Source organism: Seriola aureovittata, chromosome 8 (assembly GCF_021018895.1).
Source record: "Seriola aureovittata isolate HTS-2021-v1 ecotype China chromosome 8, ASM2101889v1, whole genome shotgun sequence".
Taxonomy (NCBI): Eukaryota; Metazoa; Chordata; class Actinopteri; order Carangiformes; family Carangidae; genus Seriola; species Seriola aureovittata.
The window spans coordinates 15,340,480-15,364,580 of NC_079371.1; the positions used below are offsets into that span (position 1 = coordinate 15,340,480).

Consider the following 24,101-nt stretch of genomic DNA (forward strand, 5'->3'; position numbering starts at 1 on the left):
ATCACTTAAAAAGTGTCAATGAATTATCAACTCTGGTGAATGATGTGCTAGAATCATCTAGTTGGGTGATAACATGGCATCAAATTGAAGAGAATGAAGAACAAGAATTTGAGGTCTACACAGTTATCAAGTTAAAAATATTGTCTCTATACAGACATGCAGCTTAAAGGTGTCAGCAAGAACACTCCTAGAATTATATATGCAATGTGTCAGCGGTTTTCCAAAATTTCATCCCCTACTTTGCACAACGTGTGTATAAAACAAAACTACATTCATGCGATTAAAGTCACTGGAAACTCTGTGATGTTTGTGTTAATTGCCTTAAGCCATGCTGTTGCTGTTGACATATTTTTCTATCACTCCAATTCTGTCAACTACACTGCTTAAAACAGTATTCGTATGCTCTAGATAACAATTAAAAAAAAAAAAAGATTAAGCACTGCTTCTTTTCCCCCTCCTACCATGGCTGAAATTAGGAGCACAAATGGGCCTTCAGCTATAACACCAAGAGGAACACACATGGATTCATATGTAAATTCTTTTGATGACAAAAACTATCTGCTTCACTACCATGACACAGTCAGCAGCAGGCAGGAACACACACACATACAGCCACTTTATGTAACATAGACACATCACCATTTAACTGTTGTATAAGACCCTAACCACTGACCTGAGTGAAGCTTCAGTAACTGTCAACATACATACATATAAAATAAATATTATTTTCTCTTGTTAATGTGACTTTAAAAGTGCTTTGCTTTTTTTGTTTTTTTTTTTTGTTTTTTTTTTACTGTTTTGTATTGCATGTTTACTTTTGTATGGCTGAAACCTTTGTGTCATTATGCTAAAGATGTTTTAGTAGAGTCTTATTGAGAGGTGGTCTCAAAAAACAACATGACTTGAAAAAAAAAGAAAAAAGTTTATCCACAACAACTTGTATCTGTTGAAAGTTGCAACTTTCAGTGGGATTTCTGAATGAAGCACATTTAAGTGAATAATGTCTAATGTAAAGAAGATGTCACATCAAGGAAGGCAGCAAACCTCTGAAAGATCATCTCTAAATTCAAGAAGTAACATCTTAATAGATGAAATATAAGTAATGAATTCATCAGGCTTTCATGCCTGACCATCAAAAATCTATGACTGAAAAATGTCCTTTTTCAATAAATTTAAAGCTGAAAAGGAAGGCAGTCTGTACCTTTTATATAATGCACAATAAAAAGAAAAAATAGGTGCCATGAAGTAAACAGCCATATTTATGACAACTGGATGAGTCCTTAATTTAAAACTCTTTCTACTATGGATTGGTGTCAGCTGACAATGCGACAAAGACATGCATGCAAGTTTTTTTAAGTAATTTTTTGGGGCATTTTTTTGCCTTTATTCTATAGGACAGTGAGAGAGAGACAGGAAAGAGAGAGAGAGGGGGGATGACATTCAGACTTGAACCCATAGCCACTGCGGTGAGGACTAAGCATTTTTGGTAAGTGCGCTACCAGGTGAGCCACCGAGGCGTCCCCAGGGTGCAAGTTTTTTTTTCTTGTTCATTAGAGTTGTATTGTTGTTATGATGCCCATCAGTTTTAGTTTCTGTTATGAATGTCCTTACCCTGTGTCCTTTTACAAGTTCTGTGCAAAAGGTCAGTAGGCCAGTGGAGAAGTAGAACACACTTTTCTCTTCATGTTTATTTTTCATTAAATGTATACAGTCTGTTTGAATATTTTTCAATTTGTGACATATAGCACTGGGTGTTTTTTATATGTCTCTGTCACACAAGAAATCATGTGTTATTTTGTGAAAACATAACATAGCAATATCAAAACTGGGTTGAAGTGTTCCAAGTACAAATGAACTATAAGTAAAGGTGCAAAAACATAAAAAGAGGCAAAGACAGGTACCGCAGCAACAAAGCAAAACAATAACCGCTAAGATTATATTCCCTCCTCTCAGAAGACACATTGATAGAGTAGTCAAAGTGGTCTACCATGCATTTTTACTGCAGGAAATAAGACACATCAACTAGATGTAGGCTAATTATTTAATTGGTTGTATTCCTCTTTAAAACGGACAATCCAATATTTATGACAGACAAAGAGAGACTGCTAACTAGACGGAGTAGAAGACTAAAATGAGGCAGGCAAACAAGACAAGCCTGACTAAATTTACCACAAACAACTGCCAGTTGTCGATACAAACAAGAATAATTACTTTAATACTATTTTCAAAAACATTCCAAAAGATAGACTGGGTACAAGGTTAAGATTGCCTCTGTATTTAAATCGGATCATGGGGGATAAAGTTGAAATTAATAGCAGATCTCCAAGACCATTACAAAACATTTTGATTCACTAACAGCATATTCATGCATAAATAGATGTGTAGAAAAATGCCATAATACAGTATGGGGTTTTCTAGTGATTCTATAAACCATGAGAAAATCTGACGCAACCATCATGTATTTGACAGTCAGAAGGTCCAAATTTCTTGCACAGAGATTATTTGGACTCTCATTTGACCACGTAGCATGGATGAGGTACACCTGCCCTCACCTTCAGACTAGCTCTGTCTGTACTGGTGCGCCTTAGGGTGTTTTTTTGATAGGCTGCACTCCTTTTCTTTAGTGTGTCAGTGTCTGTGCTTGAGCCAAAACGAAAATCGCCTCTCCACGACCCAGTGGTCAAGAAGGAATCATACCGATCATCTTTCAGCAGGGTCCCACAACGACTTAAATCTGTAAAGCTAGGGGGGCAATACGTGGTGGGGAATACGGGGAGACTGGTGGCGGTTGAACGGTACACATAACCACGCCGACAGAGCTTAAAATAAAACACTCCACTGATTAAAAGGATGAAAAGAGAGGAAACGGTTGAAAGAGCGATAATCAAATAGAGCGTTAAATTGTCTCTGTCCTGTGATTCATCAGCAAGCTCAAAAAGTTCGCTTAAAACAGGCAGACCGTCACCAATTATTACGCTGACTGTAGCAGAGGCGGAGAGAGATTCCGACCCGTTATCCGTTACCAAAACGACAACAGTTTGTTTCGGTTCGTCGTCCTCTATGAATGTTCGCGTTGTTCTGATTTCTCCTGTGTGCAGACCTACTGTAAACATGTTAGGCTGCGTTGCTTTGATTATTCTGTAGGAGAGCCAGGCGTTATGGCCAGAGTCGGCGTCCACAGCAACCACTTTAGTAACCAGGTAGCCTTTAGGCGCTTCAACTGGCACCATATCTTCAGCTATGAACCCGGTGCTTTGGACAGGATATAGCACAACGGGTGTATTGTCATTTTGGTCCTCAATGAAAACATTTATAGTACAGGTAGTGGAGAGTGCGGGGTCGCCTCCATCTCGAGCTGTCACCTTAATTTGGAAGTGGACTGATTGTTCATAATCAAAGAGACGCGATGTGAAGAGCTCCCCTGTTTCTGAGTTGATGGTAAGAAAAGAGGACACTTCTGACTTTGTGTCCTTTGATATTTGGTACAGTACTTTAGCATTAGATCCATCGTCCGTGTCTTCTGCTGTCACTTTCATCACAAACGTGCCAACGGGTTGGTTTTCCAAAATGTTGGCATTGAACTCGCTCTGCGTAAAAGTTGGGCGGTTATCATTTACATCATTAACCACGATTGTTAGAACTTTCACACTGGAGAGTGAGGAAGAGCCAGCGTCAGTGGCAGTGACTGTGATGTTGTACTCTGGTTGAAGTTCCCTGTCTAGTATTCCGTCAGTCACTAACATGTAATAGTTTTTCACCTCTGATAAAAATTTAAATGGAACATTGTCTGAGATCGAACACGTGACGCGCCCACTGCTTCCTGTGTCCAGGTCATAAATATTAATCAGAGCAACCATAGTTCCTGGTTTAGAGTCTTCAGCCACGTTAGCAGAGACTGACTTTATTTCTATCACTGGTTTATTATCATTTACGTCAATTACATCAATTATTAGTTTACAGTGAGAGGCCTGACCTCCGCCGTCTTTTGCCTGAACATCCAGCTCGTGAGTACTGGCCTCTTCATAGTCAATAAGACCTGTCACCTTTACTTCTCCACTCAGAGGGTTCATTTCAATAACTCCTGCCATCTTGTCTGAGAGGTGACTGAAAGAGTAGGTTATCTCTCCATAAACACCTTCATCTAAGTCCGTGGCATTCAGTGTTGCTATGACAGTTCCTACGGCCGAGTTCTCTGGCACAGAGGCTTTGTAAACTCGTTGGCTAAAAACTGGGACATTATCATTGGCGTCCAGAACATGGATATGGATAGAAGCAGTTCCTGATCTGAATGGACTTCCCCCGTCAATTCCATTGATTTTAAGCACATGTTCAGCTTGTGCCTCCCGGTCCAACGTTTTCTTGAGAACTAGTTCCGGATAAGCATTGCCATTTATTTGGGTAGTCATTTCCAGTGTAAAATGGTCATTCGGGCTCAGTTTATATTCACGGACAGAGTTGGTACCCAGATCTGGGTCATGCGCGCCCTCCAACGGAAATCGCCTCCCTAGAACTGTGGATTCCACTAAATCTAAATTTATTTCTCCCGCAGCAAAGACGGGGCTGTTGTCATTTATATCTGTAATATCCAAAACTAAGCTATATGCTTGAAGTGGATCTTCAAATAAGAGCTGATACTGGAGGATGCAGACAGCTGCTTGCGCGCAGAGCTCCTCTCGGTCTATCCGCTGGCTGATCAGAAGATTGCCTGACGCAGTGTCCAGTTCACACAGCTGGCTGGTTCCTTCTGCAACAACCCGGGCTCTGCGAGCATCAAGCTCCGTCACTTTCAGCCCAAGATCCCGCGCAACATTCCCGATAACAGACCCTCGCTGCATCTCCTCTGGAAGAACATAGCGGACTTCTCCAAACGAAAAACCGAAAGGAAGGCTGAACAACAAAAAAAGCAGCCACCGTTTTAAGTTTACTCGCTGGTCCATTATTAAACATGCTTTCAGAAACAAATATACTATCGACATTATGGATAAATCCAAAAGATATACAACCAAATATAGAACTGAAAATGCCGCTGTAATGCAACGTTTCCCTGCTTCTCTAGCTGAGTTAATCATGCTCTATTAGGGGAGCTGCCAGCTTGGATTCCTCTCGCTATCCCCATCTCTCTCTCTCTCTCTCTCTCTCTCTCTCTCTCTCACACTCTCACACACACACACACGCTAACCCACTCGCTCACAAGCACTCTCGCTCTCTCTCTTCTTCTCTCCCCATACACACCCACACAAACACGCTTGCATACACAGCCCTTGGCTCTAACCCAGTACTCCAGTTCCACTGACACAAATAGGGTGAGACAGGCCATAGCATCCTCGAGTCAGTGAGTCAGACATTATAAAAGAGCGTCACCCAGAGACTGAGAGGATAATTACAACAGTGGACAGTATGCAATGATATTATATTTGTTCATATTTTAATATAAGCTTGTGCCACACCTGACCATGGTAAGCCCAGGAAAACTCAGGTTGTGTTAACTTAATATTACACAAGATGAATAACATCCATGTTTGAAGAAGCAGAGGATGGACACACTAAAAGCAACACATGTCTAAAGTAATGCAATACTATACAGTACCTTTGCAGTGAATACCACCTGCTTCTTATATGCTATCTTATATGTCTAATTTAATTATTCCTCATTTTGATTCTTCTGACATAGTGATTTTACTAATATTTTCAGACTAGAGTTTGTGGTGTGGTATTGATTGAATTGCATTGCACTGGATATTAACACACTCATACTGTAAGTGTAGAGATGGCAGTGGACTTTGCACACACACTCCTCCAGCTAATCATACTCAATAACAATATGCTGGCCATGGAAACCAGCAAGTTTCTGGGATCTACAATCTCCCAGGAACACAGGTGGGTCTACAACATAAACTCCATTACAGGTACAAAGTTACTTCCTATGTTGCTGAGGAAGATTAGCTGTTGATCTAGTTCTACACTGCCATTACTGAGTTTGTTCTCTGCACATCAATCACAGTCTGGTCTGGACAGGAACGGGTTTGAACATTGAGTTAAATCTCCCAAAAATATGTCTGGGGCCAAATCACACAGCATCCAGGACTTGTATGTCTTACAAAATACAGGGGGCAGGGAAAAAATCACTGCAGACCCCTCACACCCTAAGCATTAATTGATTCAACTTCTTCCTCTGGTAGGTGCTACAGAGCACACACACACAAACAACCAACACCACCCAACACAGTTTCTTTCAACAAGTCACACTCAGCCAGTTATAGAAGCCATTGTGCAATAACATTTACATAATATCCCCTCAGTATGATATACAAGACCACTGTAAACATTGAAGATGGATTCCTCCATCGATATATACCAATAGTGCAAACTCTGAATGAAGAGTAACTTATGATCAACACAGTATTATGCAGCAGTGAGTCCAGAGAGAAAACTTCCAGATGTCAGAAGAAGCTGCAGCTGGACTGACTGATGTTTTTCTGGTATGTGACAAACATTCAAGTCGGCTTTATGAGAATTCCATAGTGCATCAAACTACAAACAGAGAATTTGACAATATGAAATAAATCACTGTTAACCACAGTGTCCAACAAAAAAATAAAATGCATGTTAAAACACCTCAAACATGACAGTAAAGAAAGTCAGGACCAGTGAAAGTGCAGTAATGGAGAAAACACTAATAAGAGGTCTACTCTTATACTCTGCTATGAATAAGGTGGAGTTCTAAAAATGTATTTTGTGTAACACTCAGAGATTCAAAGGATAACAAATTTGTAAGTTTAATTTTCGTTTTGCCCCGACCACCATTGATAACTACAAAATAAAATGAGTCCAGCATTTAAAGTTGTTGTAAAGGCAGGATGAGCACACAACAGGAGGGTATTTTTGATACAAATTACAAAGAGTTCAGAGATGTACTGCTGCTCCGAGAAACTTTGTTATTTAAAGTCAACTGACTATATGATTTTATAACTGGACATATTTTACTGCTCCTGCTTAAGGATAAATGTAATAAAAATCTGTAGAGCTACTGTGACATAGTACGCTTTCAGCTTGATATATTGGATATTCCACTTAAAATTATTGAAAGGAATATAAGGTTATTGCCTGCTGAGTATTGTTTCACTTTATTATGAGTCTGATTTGTGTGTAGATAGATTTACATTTGTTGCTTGATGACCAGTGTTAGACAAATTGAACACCTGTCTTTACAATCAACAGTGAAATAAGGATTGAAATAATTAATTGAGTTCTGGGAAACCTAATTAGCTTGATAAACCAATCAATGTTACAACAGCAATTTGAAGTCACTGCTAATGTTCAGTGCCATTCTCCATCCGTCATTTGAAAAGGTGGAGTACCTGAGTATATGGTTACCTAGATATTTTCTTACAATTACAATTTTTAAAAATTTAAAAATTACAATAAAAAGTAAACTGGTGTAGACTAGTTAGGGTCAATAAACAATGATATTTAAGCCAGAGAAAAAATGTTGAAAAAAATATTTTCAATGTTTTCTCTAGCAAATGTGATACTAAACTCTACTTCTCTTTCAGATATGTAAGTTTAAGTAAAATATCAAGGGATTGAAAAAATATCTTACACTGAAACTAAATGGAGCAATGTGTTATTAAGGTGAAAACATTAAAAGAAGGAAAACATAAATAATTTGGATTAAAACATTAAACTCAGTGAGACTAAAAAGGAAGAACATATTAGAAAGACTGGTCGAGCCCCCCAAAAACAATGGGTAAGGAAATCACTGTTCAGCACCAAGGACAGAGAATCAAGCCAGACAGTGAGATATATTCTCCTGACAACATGAACTCACGTGAACAAACGGAGGCACGTTGGCCGTGTGTGTGAGTGTGTGTGAGTGTGTGTGTAGGTGTGTGTAGGTGTGTGTAGGTGTGTGTGTGTGTGTGTGTGTGCGCGTGTGCGTGTGTGTGTGTGTCGCTGTGTGTGTGTGTGTGTGTGTGTGTGTGTGTGTGTGTGTGTGTGTGTGTGTGTGTGTGGGTGCGTGCATGTGTGTGTATCAAAATGTTGAAAATGTTTCACAGATCTGGGACTGATGACATGGAACATGTCCCTACCTCAGGAGATTCATTAACATCCCCAAACGCATCAGCAAAGTCAGTAAGACTTTTCTTCAGAGTCTGGTCAGCAGGAAGTGTGTTGTCATTGTAAGATGTCACGAACTTAAAGTCACTGGTTCTAGAACCTGTTGTCAGGTACGCGTCATAATTGTAAGTGCTGCGTAAAGTTCCTGTGCCGTCAACATCTGCATAATTAGGAGGCAGATAAGCGCTGGGGATGGCGACTGCTCCGTCAAACAACAGTCTGGGCTTTCTCCTGCGACAAAACCTCACACCCAGAATGATGATGATGAAAGTCAGAAAAAAGGTGGACACAGACACCAGAGCGATGATCAGGTAAGAGGTCAGTTTGGAATTCTTCTCATCATAAGAAATATCCTTCAGTTCTGGCACCTCAGCCAAGTTATCAGAAATAAGTAAATACATGGAACAGGTGGCAGAGAGAGAGGGCTGTCCGTTATCTTTCACTGCCACAATAAGGTTCTGTTTCATGCTGTCAGATTCAGAAATGTCCCACTGTGTCCTGATCTCTCCGCTGTGGAGACCAATAGTGAAAAGTCCCGGATCAGTGGATTTCACTATATGATAGGACAGCCAGGCGTTCTGTCCGGAGTCTGCGTCCACCGCTATCACTTTGGACACCAGGGAGCCTCCGTGTGCAGCTTTGGGGACCAGCTCGGTCATGAAGGAGTTACCCTCCGGGGCGGGGTACAGTATCTGAGGAGAGTTGTCGTTCACATCTGATATGAAGACACTCACGGTCACGTTGCTGCTGAGCGGAGGAGAACCGTTGTCTCTGGCCATCACGTGGACTTTAAAGCTCCTGAACTGTTCATAATCAAAAGACCTCACAGCGTGGATCACCCCCGTGTCTCCGTTAACAGACAGATAGGAGGACACCGGGGCACCGTTCACCTCACCAGCTAACAGAGAATAAATCACTGTACCGTTTTGTCTCCAGTCGGGGTCTCGAGCACTAACGGAACATAAAGTGGAGCTAGGTTTGTTATTTTCAGTCACATATGCGCTGTACGACTGTTCCTCAAACACAGGTGGGTTGTCGTTGATGTCAGCTACAGATAACTCAACAGTTTTAGAGGAGGACAGAGGTGGAGAGCCCTCGTCAGTGGCAGTGATTGTAATGTTGTAATCAGACACTAGTTCACGGTCCAGTTGTCCTGTGGTCACCAGAGAATAATAGTTTTTAATAGAAGGAACCAACTTAAAAGGGACATTCTGCTGAATGGAGCAGCGGACCTTTCTGTTATTCTCTGAGTCTCTGTCCTGCACGTTAATGATGCCCACCTCTGTGCCAGGTGGAGTGTCTTCTGGTATGGGATTAGTCAGTGATTTCATATTGACTACAGGGGCGTTGTCATTCACATCAGTGATAGAAATTATTACTTTAGCATAGGATGAAAGCCCTAACCCATCTTTTGCTTTAACGCGTATTTCAAATGTTGTAGTAGTTTCATAATCAACAGCACCGATTACTCGTATCTCACCTACTTTACGGTCAATACTAAATATCTTCTTCACATCTTCAGTAACGTGTCCAAAGTCATATGTCACATCTCCATTGACTCCCTCGTCTGCATCAGTCGCCCTCACTGTGACCACCACAGTATCTAAAGGAGAGTTTTCAGGCAGACTGGCTTTATAAACGGCCTGGCTAAACACTGGGGCGTTATCATTAGCATCCAGCACAGTGACGTGTATGACTACGGTACCTGATCTCTGAGGGGAGCCACCATCTAGAGCCGTGACGAGCAAATTAATGTCCTCTTGTTTTTCACGATCAAGCTCTTTATCAAGAACGAGCTCTATTGTGTTTCCGTCAACAGCCAAAACGAAATTCTCGTTCTTCTTAAGGCTGTAGTGTTGAACTGAATTTTGGCCTACATCCGCATCGTGTGCCTCCTCTATTACAAAACGAGCTCCCCTGACTGCCGACTCTTGAATTTCTATATTGATAAGTTCTTCGTTAAACTGTGGTGAGTTATCATTAATATCTTGGACGTGAAGACTAATCCGATGAAGTTCAAGAGGATTCTCCAGCACGAGCTCATGTTTTAGGATGCACGAAGCCTTTTCTCCACAAAGCCCCTCTCGGTCAATCCTGTCGGCAACAATCAATTCTCCGTTATTCAGGTTTATGTCACAGTAACGTTTGTCAGTCCCGTCAGTGTCAATGCGGGCTCTCCTTTTAGAGAGCACGCCCGTTTCCAGCCCGAGATCCTTGGCTATATTCCCAATAACTGATCCTCGTTTCATCTCCTCTGGAAAAGAATAGCTCATGTCTCCATATGCGATACGCAAAAAAAGAAAGAGGAAACAGAACAATATCATTTTAGAATCCATTATCAATGATGAGTTTTTGTTGAAGATTAAAACGAACAAAAACAATTCAACCTCATAACACGGATAGCAGCTGCGATTCCAGGGCGATTGTGACAAGATACAAGAGCACAAAAATGCGTGTCCACACCAGAGGATAGAGGGATTCAAATGTCTTAAGCCTGGTGTATAGCGCCACCGTGAGTTAGGTTTAACAAAAACACTGATAATATAAACAGAAGCAAAATTTCTAAGTGGCTGCAGCCTGCTCACAATTACTGTTCATCTATTGAACAAACACAACAACTATGATGTATAACCAATATTTTCAACTGTAGTTATGCATGAGGTTCAAAATCAGGAAACAATCAGGAAACTAGCAAAGACAAAAGTCAAGTCTTACAGTCTACCTAAAATGCAGACTGATAACATTCAGGCTATGCATTTATATGAATTCCCTATTTTGCATTCATAAACTTATGACTGGCATATTTCTAACCTTATGTTTTGTTACTGTGAGGATCCAGTCTTTGTTCTGTGATTTAGACCCTCTTTTCCTCACAGTCACACTGCCTCAGGTTCACCAAAACATGGCTGCGTGCAGATAATCTAAAATAATGGTAGCTGGCAGATATTCAGTCAATCCACAGAAAAAAAAGAAGAAAAAAAACAGGGAGAACAGCTGTCACCAAAATCACTGTACACTAGAAAAAAATATCTGGGTGACCTAAAATGGGAAATTGCTCATTCTTTCAACATGGCCTATGAAGATTACCTGCATGAATTTCAAACTGTATTCTGATGGTCAAGGTGACTGGTATTCTGCCAAGTCACAACCTTTGAAAATGTATTACTGGTTTACAGCATAGGATCATTGCCTGTTGAAAAAACAGACTGGATAAAATAGACATGATTCAATGATGAATATGAATAAAATAAACGCCATTCATTCAGAGCATATCAGTGAGCAAGCACAATCACTGCAGAAATATCCATGTGGTCACACACTATTTTACTATTATTTTTGCTCTCTTCATTTGTCATGTATTTTCTATTATAGTGGTCAGACGAGAAAGAAATTAACCATATCAAAACTCAATCAATAGGAAGCCTGAAGAAATGCCTGTTAATAAAGTGTAGCGGATTGGATTCAAAAGTAAAGAGCTACAGGCTACCGGTGATGCGATCCATCATGTCTATGTAGGTTTTCAGTCATTCATCTTTTAAGGTTAACATACCAATCTACTAGATAACATGATAATATAAGTTCCATGGGTTTAAGTGTAACACCAGAGTGAGCGTTTACATTTATTTATGTTGCAGAAAACCTCTGTCCAGAGCAACTGTAAATGAGGTATAATCCAAGCCACAGTCAACCAAGTCTAAGCCATCATGAACAACTGACAAAGAGCTCACTTAGAAATTCCTTCTGACACAAGGGACACAAGATTGCAGGTGTATTAGATGAGACATAAATGCATAACAAGTGGACTTTTTTTTTTTGTTTGTTTCTGTCTGCTTACAGGAGTGAGACATAGGGAGACAGAGAGACACAGACAGAGTGAGAAAGAGAAAGAAAAAAAGGTTTAGCACCAGATTCACATCCTGAAAATGACATACCGTAGCATGCATAGCTTCAGACAGTGTTCACTGTGCAACATTAATCATCAGATTGTGCTGACGAGGTACTTTAGCACTGAGAGAAACATATATAATGATTGGCATGTGCAGTCTGTCAGAGGCCATCACTGAAACTCAGTCACATTGCCCCTTTTATGCTCCAGCTGATCAGTGGTACACAGGTTACTGCTACAAATATGCCAAGTAGTAAATTTAATCAAGCACTGAATGCACTTACTGTATATTTGATTTTTTTCAGATGTTATGAGATAATATTAATGAAAAATTGAAGAGCACGCTTGATGAAACTACAAAAACAATCTTCTTAAAAGTGAATGTCACCACGTCAAACCTTGAAATGAAAAATATACTTACTTTATGCTGACCAAACACCAATAACAACAACTCTACAGATGGAAAATCAGCTCCAGTGAGGTGACAGTCTTATGCAAAAGCAAAAGATGTGATGAGAGTAAACTTCAGAATAAAACACAGACTTGCAGAAGACAAATGTGATTGCATGAACATTACTCTTCTGGGTTGGACAGCAACCATAACATTTCCAAAACTAATTCAAACACCCTCTGTCAGAAATGTATTTCTAAAAAACAAGTGAGAAAATAACAAGCCTATGTAACATCTAAAACTAAAAGTGATCAAGAATTTATCTAATAAGCTCCAAATCTCATCTTCACAATACTAAAATGAAAGCAAGGGATCAAATTAAATGGATTTCAGGCACTAGAAAAACTTTCAAGGAAAACGATTGAGCTTGATTAAGCAACCCTTTATAGTAACTGCTTTAAATAGATAGAGATGGACAGGCTCACGAAAACAGACACTGAAGAACAATTACGCAGCACAGCCCATTTTTACGCACGGAATGGAAAAAAATGTTTCGCCAGTTTGGAAAAAATATCGGTCTTAAGTAGGGCATGTAAATCATTCCAAATGAAAGGTATGAAAGGAAATGGGTTTGAGCTGATTTTTAGAATTTTCGACAAACTGATGCTATTTGAAATCATACCTCTGAACATCCTTCCAATTCTCCAAACGCATCAGCAAAGTCTGATGGACTTTTCTTCAGAGTCTGGTCAGCAGGAAGTGTGTTGTCATTGTAAGATGTCACAAACTTAAAGTCACTGGTTCTAGAACCTGTTGTCAGGTACGCGTCATAATTGTAAGTGCTGCGTAAAGTTCCTGTGCCGTCAACATCTGCGTAATTAGGAGGCAGATAAGCGCTGGGGATGGCGACTGCTCCGTCAAACAACAGTCTGGGCTTCCTCCTGCGACAAAACCTCACACCCAGGATGATGATGATGAAAGTCAGAAAAAAGGTGGACACAGACACCAGAGCGATGATCAGGTAAGAGGTCAGTTTGGAATTCTTCTCATCATAAGAAATATCCTTCAGTTCTGGCACCTCAGCCAAGTTATCAGAAATAAGTAAATACATGGAACAGGTGGCAGAGAGAGAGGGCTGTCCGTTATCTTTCACTGCCACAATAAGGTTCTGTTTCATGCTGTCAGATTCAGAAATGTCCCGCTGTGTCCTGATCTCTCCGCTGTGGAGACCGATAGTGAAAAGTCCCGGATCAGTGGATTTCACTATATGATAGGACAGCCAGGCGTTCTGTCCGGAGTCCGCGTCCACCGCTATCACTTTGGACACCAGAGAGCCTCCGTGTGCAGCTTTGGGGACCAGCTCGGTCATGAAGGAGTTGCCCTCCGGGGCGGGGTACAGTATCTGAGGAGAGTTGTCGTTCACATCTGATATAAAGACACTGACGGTCACGTTGCTGCTGAGCGGAGGAGAACCGTTGTCTCTGGCCATCACGTGGACTTTAAAGCTCCTGAACTGTTCATAATCAAAAGACCTCACAGCGTGGATCACCCCCGTGTCTCCGTTAACAGACAGATAGGAGGACACCGGGGCACCGTTCACCTCACCAGCTAACAGAGAATAAATCACTGTACCGTTTTGTCTCCAGTCGGGGTCTCGAGCACTAACGGAACATAAAGTGGAGCCAGGTTTGTTATTTTCAGTCACATATGCGCTGTACGACTGTTCCTCAAACACAGGTGGGTTGTCGTTGATGTCAGCTACAGATAACTCAACAGTTTTAGAGGAGGACAGAGGTGGAGAGCCCTCGTCAGTGGCAGTGATTGTAATGTTGTAATCTGACACTAGTTCACGGTCCAGTTGTCCTGTGGTCACCAGAGAATAATAGTTTTTAATAGAAGGAACCAACTTAAAAGGGACATTCTGCTGAATGGAGCAGCGGACCTGTCTGTTATTCTCTGAGTCTCTGTCCTGCACGTTAATGATGCCCACCTCTGTACCAGGTGGAGTGTCTTCTGGTATGGGATTCTTCAGTGATTTTAAAGTGACTACAGGGGCGTTGTCATTCACATCAGTGATAGAAATTATTACTTTAGCATAGGATGAAAGCCCTAACCCATCTTTTGCTTTAACGCGTATTTCAAATGTTGTAGTAGTTTCATAATCAACAGCACCGATTACTCGTATCTCACCTACTTTACGGTCAATACTAAATATCTTCTTCACATCTTCAGTAACGTGTCCAAAGTCATATGTCACATCTCCATTGACTCCCTCGTCTGCATCAGTCGCCCTCACTGTGACCACCACAGTATCTAAAGGAGAGTTTTCAGGCAGATTGGCTTTATAAACGGCCTGGCTAAACACTGGGGCGTTATCATTAGCATCCAGCACAGTGACGTGTATGACTACGGTACCTGATCTCTGAGGAGACCCGCCATCTAGAGCTGTGAGGAGCAAATGAATGTCCTCTTGTTTTTCACGATCAAGCTCTTTATCAAGAACGAGCTCTATTGTGTTTCCGTCAGCAGCCAAAACGAAATTCTCGTTCTTCTTAAGGCTGTAGTGTTGAACTGAATTTTGGCCTACATCCGCATCGTGTGCCTCCTCTATTACAAAACGAGCTCCCCTGACTGCCGACTCTCGAATTTCTATATTGATAAGTTCTTCGTTAAACTGTGGTGAGTTATCATTAATATCTTGGACGTGAAGACTAATCCGATGAAGTTCAAGAGGATCCTCCAGCACAAGTTCATGTTTTAGGATGCACGAAGCCTTTTCTCCACAAAGCCCCTCTCGGTCAATCCTGTCGGCAACAATCAATTCTCCGTTATTCAGGTTTATGTCACAGTAACGTTTGTCAGTCCCGTCAGTGTCAATGCGGGCTCTCCTTTTAGAGAGCACGCCCGTTTCCAGCCCGAGATCCTTGGCTATATTCCCAATAACTGATCCTCGTTTCATCTCCTCTTGAAAAGAATAGCTCATGTCTCCATATGCGATACGCAAAAAAAGAAAGAGGAAACAGAAGCAGCGTGGCTGAAACAAGATCATTTTCGAATCCATCGTCAATGATGAGCTCCCAGGCCGGCGAAGAAACGATTAAAGAAACAGTTTCACTACATAACACGAACAGCAACAGCGATCCAGCGTGATTGCGACGATATCTAAACCGGTCAATGGGCGTACAAGAACGTCAGTCCACAGAGGATAAAGGAATTAAATCATTGTAAGGATGGTGTATAGCGACACCGTGAGTCCAACAATAACAAGGATTTAAAAAAAATAAAAGGAACACTGTTAAAATCATCTCCGCTTACACAGCTTTAAAAAAAAATATTCCAAATAAAACACAAGGTGAATTAACTCTCACATTTGCAACCTCAAGTACCCACAACCAGTCTTGATCTGGATATCAGTTGTATGCTGTGTATGCATTTAGGTCAGCGCATCAAAGGCACACTCACGTGAAGGTATGTGGACAGCTTGCACTTTTTCAAGCCATACTTTTTAAAAAATAACGATATCATGGGCAAACTACATACACAAGTCCTGTAAATGAGTTCAGGTTATATTTTAAATCTTTGAGTCCTTACGCTTAAATAGCATAATCTACAGGCTAAACGGACTGTAGCACACACCACAGAGAGCTGCTATTGCCACATAACTAAACATGTTTTTAATTTGTATAAAAATCACACCACATATTACAATAGCTGCAGTCTTATCTCAAGCTAATGCAATAGTTTGAAGTAATTTATTGTAATAAAAGTTAGTTTGATTCACACCATACATTAAATGTATATTAAATTCATAGCCTCTAGAAATGCCCAGACCCAGCAAGGCTGTCTTTGACCTGTGTCAAAGAGACCAGAAAAATGGACATCAGTACTAGAATCAGACCAGTAGACCAGATTTAGTTGGTTTTATAGGCCTCTGAAATTGAGAAGGCCATGCCATGGCCACATCAATATGGAGAAACAAGACCACAATCCCAAAATAATAAGCCACAAACACAGAGAAAGAATCCCAACAATCCCACAGGAAATCCAGAATATCAGAGAGAACCATACTGGTTATCAACTATTCCATCTGCATGTCATCAATAGGCTACTCGACCTAACAACTACAAACAGAGATCCAAAACAACAAGGGTAAGAACACATTCATAAGAAGAACTGTAAGTGGTTCAACAGAAAGATTAATGAGCTGAGAGTAAGAGTTACAATCCACTGAATCAGTTTATGGCCATGGAATGTATGATTAAACTCTTAAAAGTAATATGATGGAACAATTATGTCGATGATTGTTTTACAGATATTTTATAATAATCACAATATAAAAATCAAGAATGAGGACACAGTCAATTCTGGAAATAGTTTTTGAGTAATATTTGATGAACTGTTACTTATTTTTTAATCCAATGCTATTGTGTTATTAAAAGATGGTGAAATGAAAGTGAAAAGTACCAGTGAGGTTGAGCAGACACAGATGGTGGGAGGGCAGGGGAAGTACCTGAATTAAAATAATGTTAGATTTAAAAAAAAAAAAAAAAAAAAAAGGAAGATTGTGAGTTTGTGGCAACCATGACATGAACATTTGGTACATGACCTAAGAAATTTACCAAAATTGGAGATGTTTTCGGCCATACAAGTCATGAGTTTAACTGTCTGAGAGACAGGTATTTCATTTTAGTGTTTATTTTATATGTATTTGAAATTTAAGTTTGAAATCATTATAATGTGTTAAAACTGTAATATAAGATTATCTTGAACGCAACCTTTTGGGGTTTCAAGTGGTCAGAGGTCACACCTGGGCATTGTGGGATATTTTTACAAAAAAGAAAAGAAAGAGAGGTCCTACATGTGCTGAAGGAGGGCCAAACGTGGCTACTGAGGACAATATTCTGCACGGTTGGAGAGGCGCACACGGTAGTGTACTTTTATTTAGTTTTTCATATTTGGTATTTATGTTTAAAAATGACCTTTTGTATGTTCCTTTGATGTTTTCAGTTTAAGCAATTAACGGGTGTATTTGGTTGTTTTTGTATTTTTTGTGTGTAGTTTTCACGGTGTCTGATGACAGAGATGCTTGAGAGAGAATAAAACATCATGAAGGACATCTGTATGATGCGTGGCCATATTTCTTGAACCGGTGCATCTACAGTGAAAACGTGACGCCAGCAGGCCAAGAGTCCCGAGTGATGAGCGGTGCGCGTTGCGACGAGAGAGAGAAGCATCGCCTGCACCGCGTGTGACCGGAGGAATGAAGAGATAAGTGGCGTGCTGAATCACGGGAGACACGTTCCTGTCACCGGGTTAAGAGTACCGCGATTCCGCTGTTAGACGGCAGCTCCAGCGTGGACCACAGCTCTGCGAATATCCCATACGGGCCACAGCGCGCAGTGACTGTTGTAAACTATTGCTGGCACAGAGGACACAGGGGAAAGCGGCTCTGCATACGGCGTCAGATGTGTGAGTGCAACTGTGCTTCTTGGTGGATTGCACAGTTTGAAAGAAATGACTGGGTAAAACCAAAATAATTTCTAGAGACAGTAATTCATTAATCTGTTTAAAAACAAACAAACTAACAAAAACATTGAACGTTAAAACACTGGTTTAATATTGAGAGACTGAATTATCTTTGTTACATCAGTCAATGTTGTTCCTGATTTATCATTATGCCTAATGGTTGTTAATGTTAATGGTGTTTTTGATCTGAGAGTTTAAAAAGCTAATCAAATGGGTTTTGTTTGAGAAATAGGAACTGATTGCACTGCTAAAAACATAGTAATTAAGAATTCATTTGAACATAGCAGTGACTAGTGATATACAGTGTTATACAGTACAATGTCAGTTTATGAGGAAAAATCAGAAAGTGCTGAATTTAATGAACAAATAGAGTTCCTTCAAGAGGAACTAAAGGGTTTGAATGATCAGCTACTGTCACAAACTAATGAGGATGAACGGGAAAACTTAGAGTCACGCATAGGTGATATTCTTGCTAAATTAGAAATCCTAAAAGTAACAATGGCTGAGCCTATCCCCACAACATCCCAGACAGTAGAAACCAGAAAATCTTCACGGGAGAGAAAGTTAACTCCAAAAATGCAAGAGCTACAGCAACAAGAGCTTTCTCAAAAAGAGAAGAAATTCCTCAACCTGTATGAAAAATGGAAAGAGCAGGTTAAAACTGCACGTACTAATCTTAAAGAGGAGTGCACGGATGAAAACTTGTGTAACATGATGGATGCTGTTGAATGTCTAGAAACACAAGTGAGAGACTCATATGAAAATGTAAGATCTCAGTTAGCCCCTTCCACTGAGATCAGAAGGAAAATGGACTCCTGCACAGCAGTAACTAGAGACTTGATGGAGCTCATGAAGGTGCGCATGAGTGAAGTGGGGCTGGAGGAATTTGATGCTAAAGTAGAAAATGCAAGGCTTCATTTGGTTCTTGACAAAGAATATGCCCAGTCAATATTTGGATCTTCAAGGACTAAGACTACTGTTCGTAGCCAACATTCCAACAGAACTGCAGACCAGCAAAGTATCACAGCAAAAAGAGCAGAGTGCGTTGCACAGTTGGCTGCAAAGAAAGCTGAAATGAACATGGAAGAAGCAATCGCTGCACAAAGACATGAACTTAAAAGACTAGAAAATCAGAGAGATCTTAATGTTATAGCTGCTAAGATTAAGGCATATTCTGAAGCCGACTCAGATGAGATTTGCAGCGAAAACAAATCAGTAGACAGTAAAGCAGCCAGGTGTCCTCCTGTACCCTTTAAAGAAATTAAAGAAGAACAAACATGTCAGAACAGCAACGAACAAGCAAACAATGCTAACAATGAGACATCCTTGATACAGGCCCTGCGTGACACAATGGTTCTTACCAGACTTCCAACACCTGAGCCCTCAGTCTTTTTTGGAGACCCGCTTAAGTTCATAGAATGGAAAACGAGCTTCAAAGCATTGATAGAATGTCGATGCACAAATCCAGCAGACAAGTTGTTTTACCTGCAGAGATACATCAGTGGTGAGGCACGATCTGTTGTGGAAGGAAGCTTCTACAGGAAAGATGAGGATGCTTACAATCAAGCATGGGAGGCACTAAATGCTCGTTATGGTCATTCCTTTGTAATTCAGCGTGCATTTAGAGACAAGTTAAACAATTGGCCAAAGATTAATTCAAGAGAGTCCCTTAAATTAAGACAATTCAGTGACTTTCTGACCACTTGCAGCAATGCCATGCCTCACGTCAAGGGACTCCAAGTGTTAAATGACTGTGAGGAGAACCAAAAATTGCTCCAGAAGCTTCCTGAGTGGTTAATCTCACGCTGGAATCGTCATGTAACAAAACAGCTGAGAAAAACAGAGGAATACCCCAATTTCAAAGAGTTTGCTGAGTTTGTGGCAACAGAAGCCGATATTACATGCAATCCTGTGACTTCCCTTCAGGCATTGAAGTCTGTGGAGGAGAGGCCCTCAAGAGATGTTAAACGTCAAAGGGCTAGTGCATTCAGCACAAGTGTAAAAGCAGACGGATTAGATAAACCAGTGATTGTGATGAAAACTAGCAGTGATGTGGAGAGCAACTCAAAAGGTTCAAATGCAGTAAAGAAAGTGAACATGTCATCAGTATCTCCAAATTCTCTCTCATGTCTATGCTGTGAAGAAAGTCACTCCATTCACAAATGCCCAACGCTGTCCAGTAAACCTGTAGAGGAAAAACAGAGGTTTATTTTGGACAATAATTTATGCTTCGGTTGTCTCAGGAGAGGACACATTTCAAAAGACTGCAGGAATAAATCTACATGTGGCATATGTAAGAAATCACATCCAACACCACTTCACGAGAGCAGAGCTCCTGCTGCAGAGACAACTTCTCATGCTGTGAACGCTGATGAAAAAACCTCATCTCTTTCCTGTAGCATTAACAGAGTTGAAGGTGAGAGCACATCCATGATAGTACCTGTGTGGATTTCTTTAGAAGCCACCCCAGAAAGTGAGACATTAGTGTATGCCCTACTTGATACGCAAAGTAGCAACACTTTTGTAGATCAAGGAGTATGTGAAAGGATAGGAGCAGGTTCAGAGCCAGTCAAGTTGAAGCTTACCACTATGATGGCAAGAGATTCCATTATACAGAGTGAGAGAGTCAGTGGGCTTAGAGTTAGAGGGTTTGCTTCTAATAGCTTCATTGACTTGCCACCTGCTTATTCCAGAGATTTCATCCCACTTGAACGTTCTCACATTCCTACCCCAGCTACCGCCAAAAAGTGGAAACATCTGATCAACATAGCACAGGAAATACCAGAGCTGATGGATTGTGAGGTTGGCCTTCTTATAGGTTACGACTGCCCCAGAGTCTTAGCTCCCCGACATGTCATTACAGGAAGTGACGACGAGCCATATGGTATCAAAACGGACCTGGGTTGGAGCATTGTTGGCAACTCATCACGGGTGGCAAATTCATCAGAGGTGACAGGTCTGTGCCATCGTGTATCTGTCAGAGAACTTCCACCATTGACACCACCCGCTGTCATCAGAGCCCTGGAAGCTGACTTCAAAGACACTTACCATGGAGAAAAGAGCATCTCACAAGATGACATACAGTTCATGCACTTACTCAATGAACAAATACAACAGAACGCAGATGGGCACCTGGAAATGCCCCTCCCCTTTAAAACACGCCCACAACTGCCAGAAAACAAAGGGCTAGCTCTGGTGCGGCTAAATCAGCTGAAAAGAAAATTTGAGAAAAATCTCAAATTCAAGGAAGACTACATAAAGTTCATGGATGGTGTTTTTAAAGATGGAGATGCGGAAAGAGCTGACAATCAACCCAAGGCAGGAAATGTATGGTATATTCCTCACCAAGGAGTATATCACCCCAGAAAGCCAGAAAAAATAAGGGTTGTGTTTGATTGTTCAGCCAAGTATGGGGGCACAGCTCTGAATGATCACTTACTATCAGGACCTGACCTCACAAATGGACTGACAGGAGTGCTCTGCAGGTTCCGCAAATACCCAGTGGCAGTGATCTGTGATGTAGAAAAAATGTTCCACAGATTTCACGTGAGTTCAGAGGACAGAGACTACTTACGATTCCTGTGGTGGGAGAACGGGGATACAAAATCAGAGCCAAAGGATTACCGCATGCGAGTCCATCTATTTGGAGCAGCATCTTCTCCTGGCTGCTCAAATTATGGATTGAAGTACCTTGCAAGCCAAAATGAAAAGGACTATCCTGCAGCAGCCAGCTTCATAAAAAGGAATTTTTACGTTGATGATGGCCTGATCAGTGTCGAATCTGTGGACTCAGCTATTAAACTTGTGAGAGAAGCACAAACTGTGTGCGCAAAAGGAAAGTTACACCTCCACAAGTTCATCTCAAACAACAGAGAAGTCTTGGAGTCTGTTCCCGACAGCGATCGAGCTAAAGGAGTACAGGATGTGGATCTCAATCACGGGGAACTCCCAGTGCAGACAGTGCTGGGAGTAAAGTGGAGTGTTGACAGTGACACATTCTCCTTTAAGGTCGCTCTGAACGAGAAATCTACAACACGGCGGGGAATACTCTCCACAATTGCCTCTGTGTTTGATCCATTAGGTTTCCTAGCCCCTTTCCTGCTACAGGGAAAGAAAATACTGCAGGAAATGTGCCAAAAGGGCATTGGATGGGACGAACAACTCCCTGCAGAGTTAAAGCCACGGTGGGAGAGCTGGCTTAATGATCTTGAGAAATTGCAGGAACTCCAAATCCCAAGATGATTCGCTCCTGAGAACCTGGACAAGGCGCAGAGAGTTGAACTGCATCACTTTTCAGATGCGAGTAGTCATGGGTATGGCCAGTGCTCATATCTCCGAGTGGTGATGGAAAATAAAGTGCATTGCTCCCTAGTCATAGGTAAGGCAAGAGTTGCACCCACTAAAGTTGTAACCATACCTAGACTGGAGTTAACAGCTGCAGTTGTCTCCTCAGCAGTCAGCACTATGTTGAAGGAAGAGCTAGAGCTTAAGATTGATCAAGAATACTTTTGGACAGACTCACTAGTCTTAGGCTATATTAACAATGAAGCTCGCAGGTTTCATGTTTTTGTAGCGAATCGGGTTCAAAGAATCAGAGAAACAACAAATCCAGCTCACTGGCACCATATTGAGACTGACAAAAACCCAGCTGATCATGCTTCCAGAGGCCTCAAGATAGAAGAGCTGATGAGCTCAACATGGCTTACTGGACCAAAATTCCTATGGGAAAAAGAGATTGTCATTCCAGAGTCAAAGCCACAGCTCATGGTGGGAGATCCTGAAGTGAAAATGACACAAGTGCTGCAAACGGCAGCAGTTGAAGAGGAATGTTTTCTAAAGAGGTTCGAGAAGTTCTCAAAATGGCAAACAGCAGTGAATGTTGTTGCTCGGATTAAAAAATTAAAAGGAGTCAAACCAGCAGAGCCCATAAATGTGGAAGACAGAAGACAAGCCAGTCTTGTCCTTGTGAAATTGGCACAAAAGGATGCCTTCCAAGAGGAAATTGAAGCCCGGAGTCAAAGTAAACTGCCACATAACCATCAGTTGTTCCAGCTTGATCCAGTGTTGCAAGATGGTGTTCTCAGGGTGGGAGGGAGATTAAAAAATGCTTCCTTATCTCATGACATGAAGCATCCAGTAATCCTACCAAAATGTGGGGTGATCACACGGCTGATTCTAGGTTACTGTCATGAAAAAAGTCAGCACCAAGGCAGAGGGCAGACCCTTAATGAGCTTAGAACAAATGGTTACTGGATAGTTGGTGGCAGCAAAGTTGTGGCAAACTACATCAAACAATGTGTCACGTGCAGAAAAGCTCGCCGACCAACAGAAACACAAAAAATGGCAGATTTGCCCACTGATCGTGTTGAGCCCTCACCACCCTTCTCTTTCTGTGGGATGGATTGCTTCGGACCTTTTCTCACTAAGCAGGGTCGTAAAGAGCAGAAAAGGTACGGTCTCATATTCACCTGTCTATCTTCAAGGGCAATTCACATAGAACTATTGGAAGATCTGACAACTGATGCATTCATAAATGCACTGCGGTGTTTTATAGCTATTCGTGGAGCTGTAAGACAAATCAGGTCAGACAGAGGAACAAATTTTGTTGGAGCGAAAAATGAGTTGACAAAGGCTTTAAAAGAAATGGACAATGACAGACTGAGGTCTTACCTGGCTGAGAAACATTGTGATTTCATTATGAATGTACCTGATGCCAGTCACATGGGAGGAATTTGGGAACGGCAGATAAGGACAGTCAGGAGTGTCATGAGCTGGGTCCTTTCCAAGAGCACAGGCAGATTAGATGATGCTTCCTTAAGAACCTTTTTCTATGAAGCTATGTCGATAATAACCGACCTCTCACAACTGACAGCATCAACGATCCTAAAAGTTTAGAGCCAATCACTCCAAATCATCTACTTACCATGAAAAGCTCTGTTCCACTTCCTCCTCCAGGGAAATTTGTGGCAGAAGATGTGTATGCCAGAAAAAGATGGCGCAGGGTACAGTACCTAACTGAACAGTTTTGGAGTAGGTGGAGGAAAGAGTATTTAGCAAACATCACACTCAGACAACGCTGGCACTCTTCAAGGCGTAATGTGAAAATTGGAGACATTGTTATTGTCAAAGAGGATGAAATTCCACGCAATGAGTGGAGACTTGGAAAAGTGATAGATGTTT

The 24,101-nt window shown here is 41.2% G+C and overlaps 2 protein-coding genes across 29 annotated transcripts in view; both read right to left on the reverse strand.

Moving 5' to 3' along the window:
- The window catches only part of LOC130173281 (protocadherin gamma-C5-like), a 281,937-nt gene that overhangs the window by 171,477 nt on the left and 86,359 nt on the right, over positions 1–24,101 (reverse strand). For 2 of the 28 annotated variants that reach the window (XM_056382420.1, XM_056382409.1), the window contains exon 1: positions 13,078–15,557. The exons of 25 other annotated variants lie outside the window; for them this stretch is intronic. In XM_056382420.1, coding sequence (XP_056238395.1) covers positions 13,078–15,456 — 2,379 coding nt within the window. In that variant the 5' untranslated portion in view covers positions 15,457–15,557. Of the gene's footprint in view, positions 1–8,090; positions 10,566–13,077; positions 15,558–24,101 lie in introns of those variants that run through there. One more of the 28 variants, XM_056382423.1, reaches the window with a different exon arrangement.
- Positions 449–7,849, reverse strand: LOC130173285 (protocadherin beta-7). The gene has a single exon (XM_056382425.1). The coding sequence runs from the start codon at positions 5,067–5,069 to the stop codon at positions 2,511–2,513; it is 2,559 nt and encodes an 852-aa protein (XP_056238400.1). The 5' UTR covers positions 5,070–7,849; the 3' UTR covers positions 449–2,510.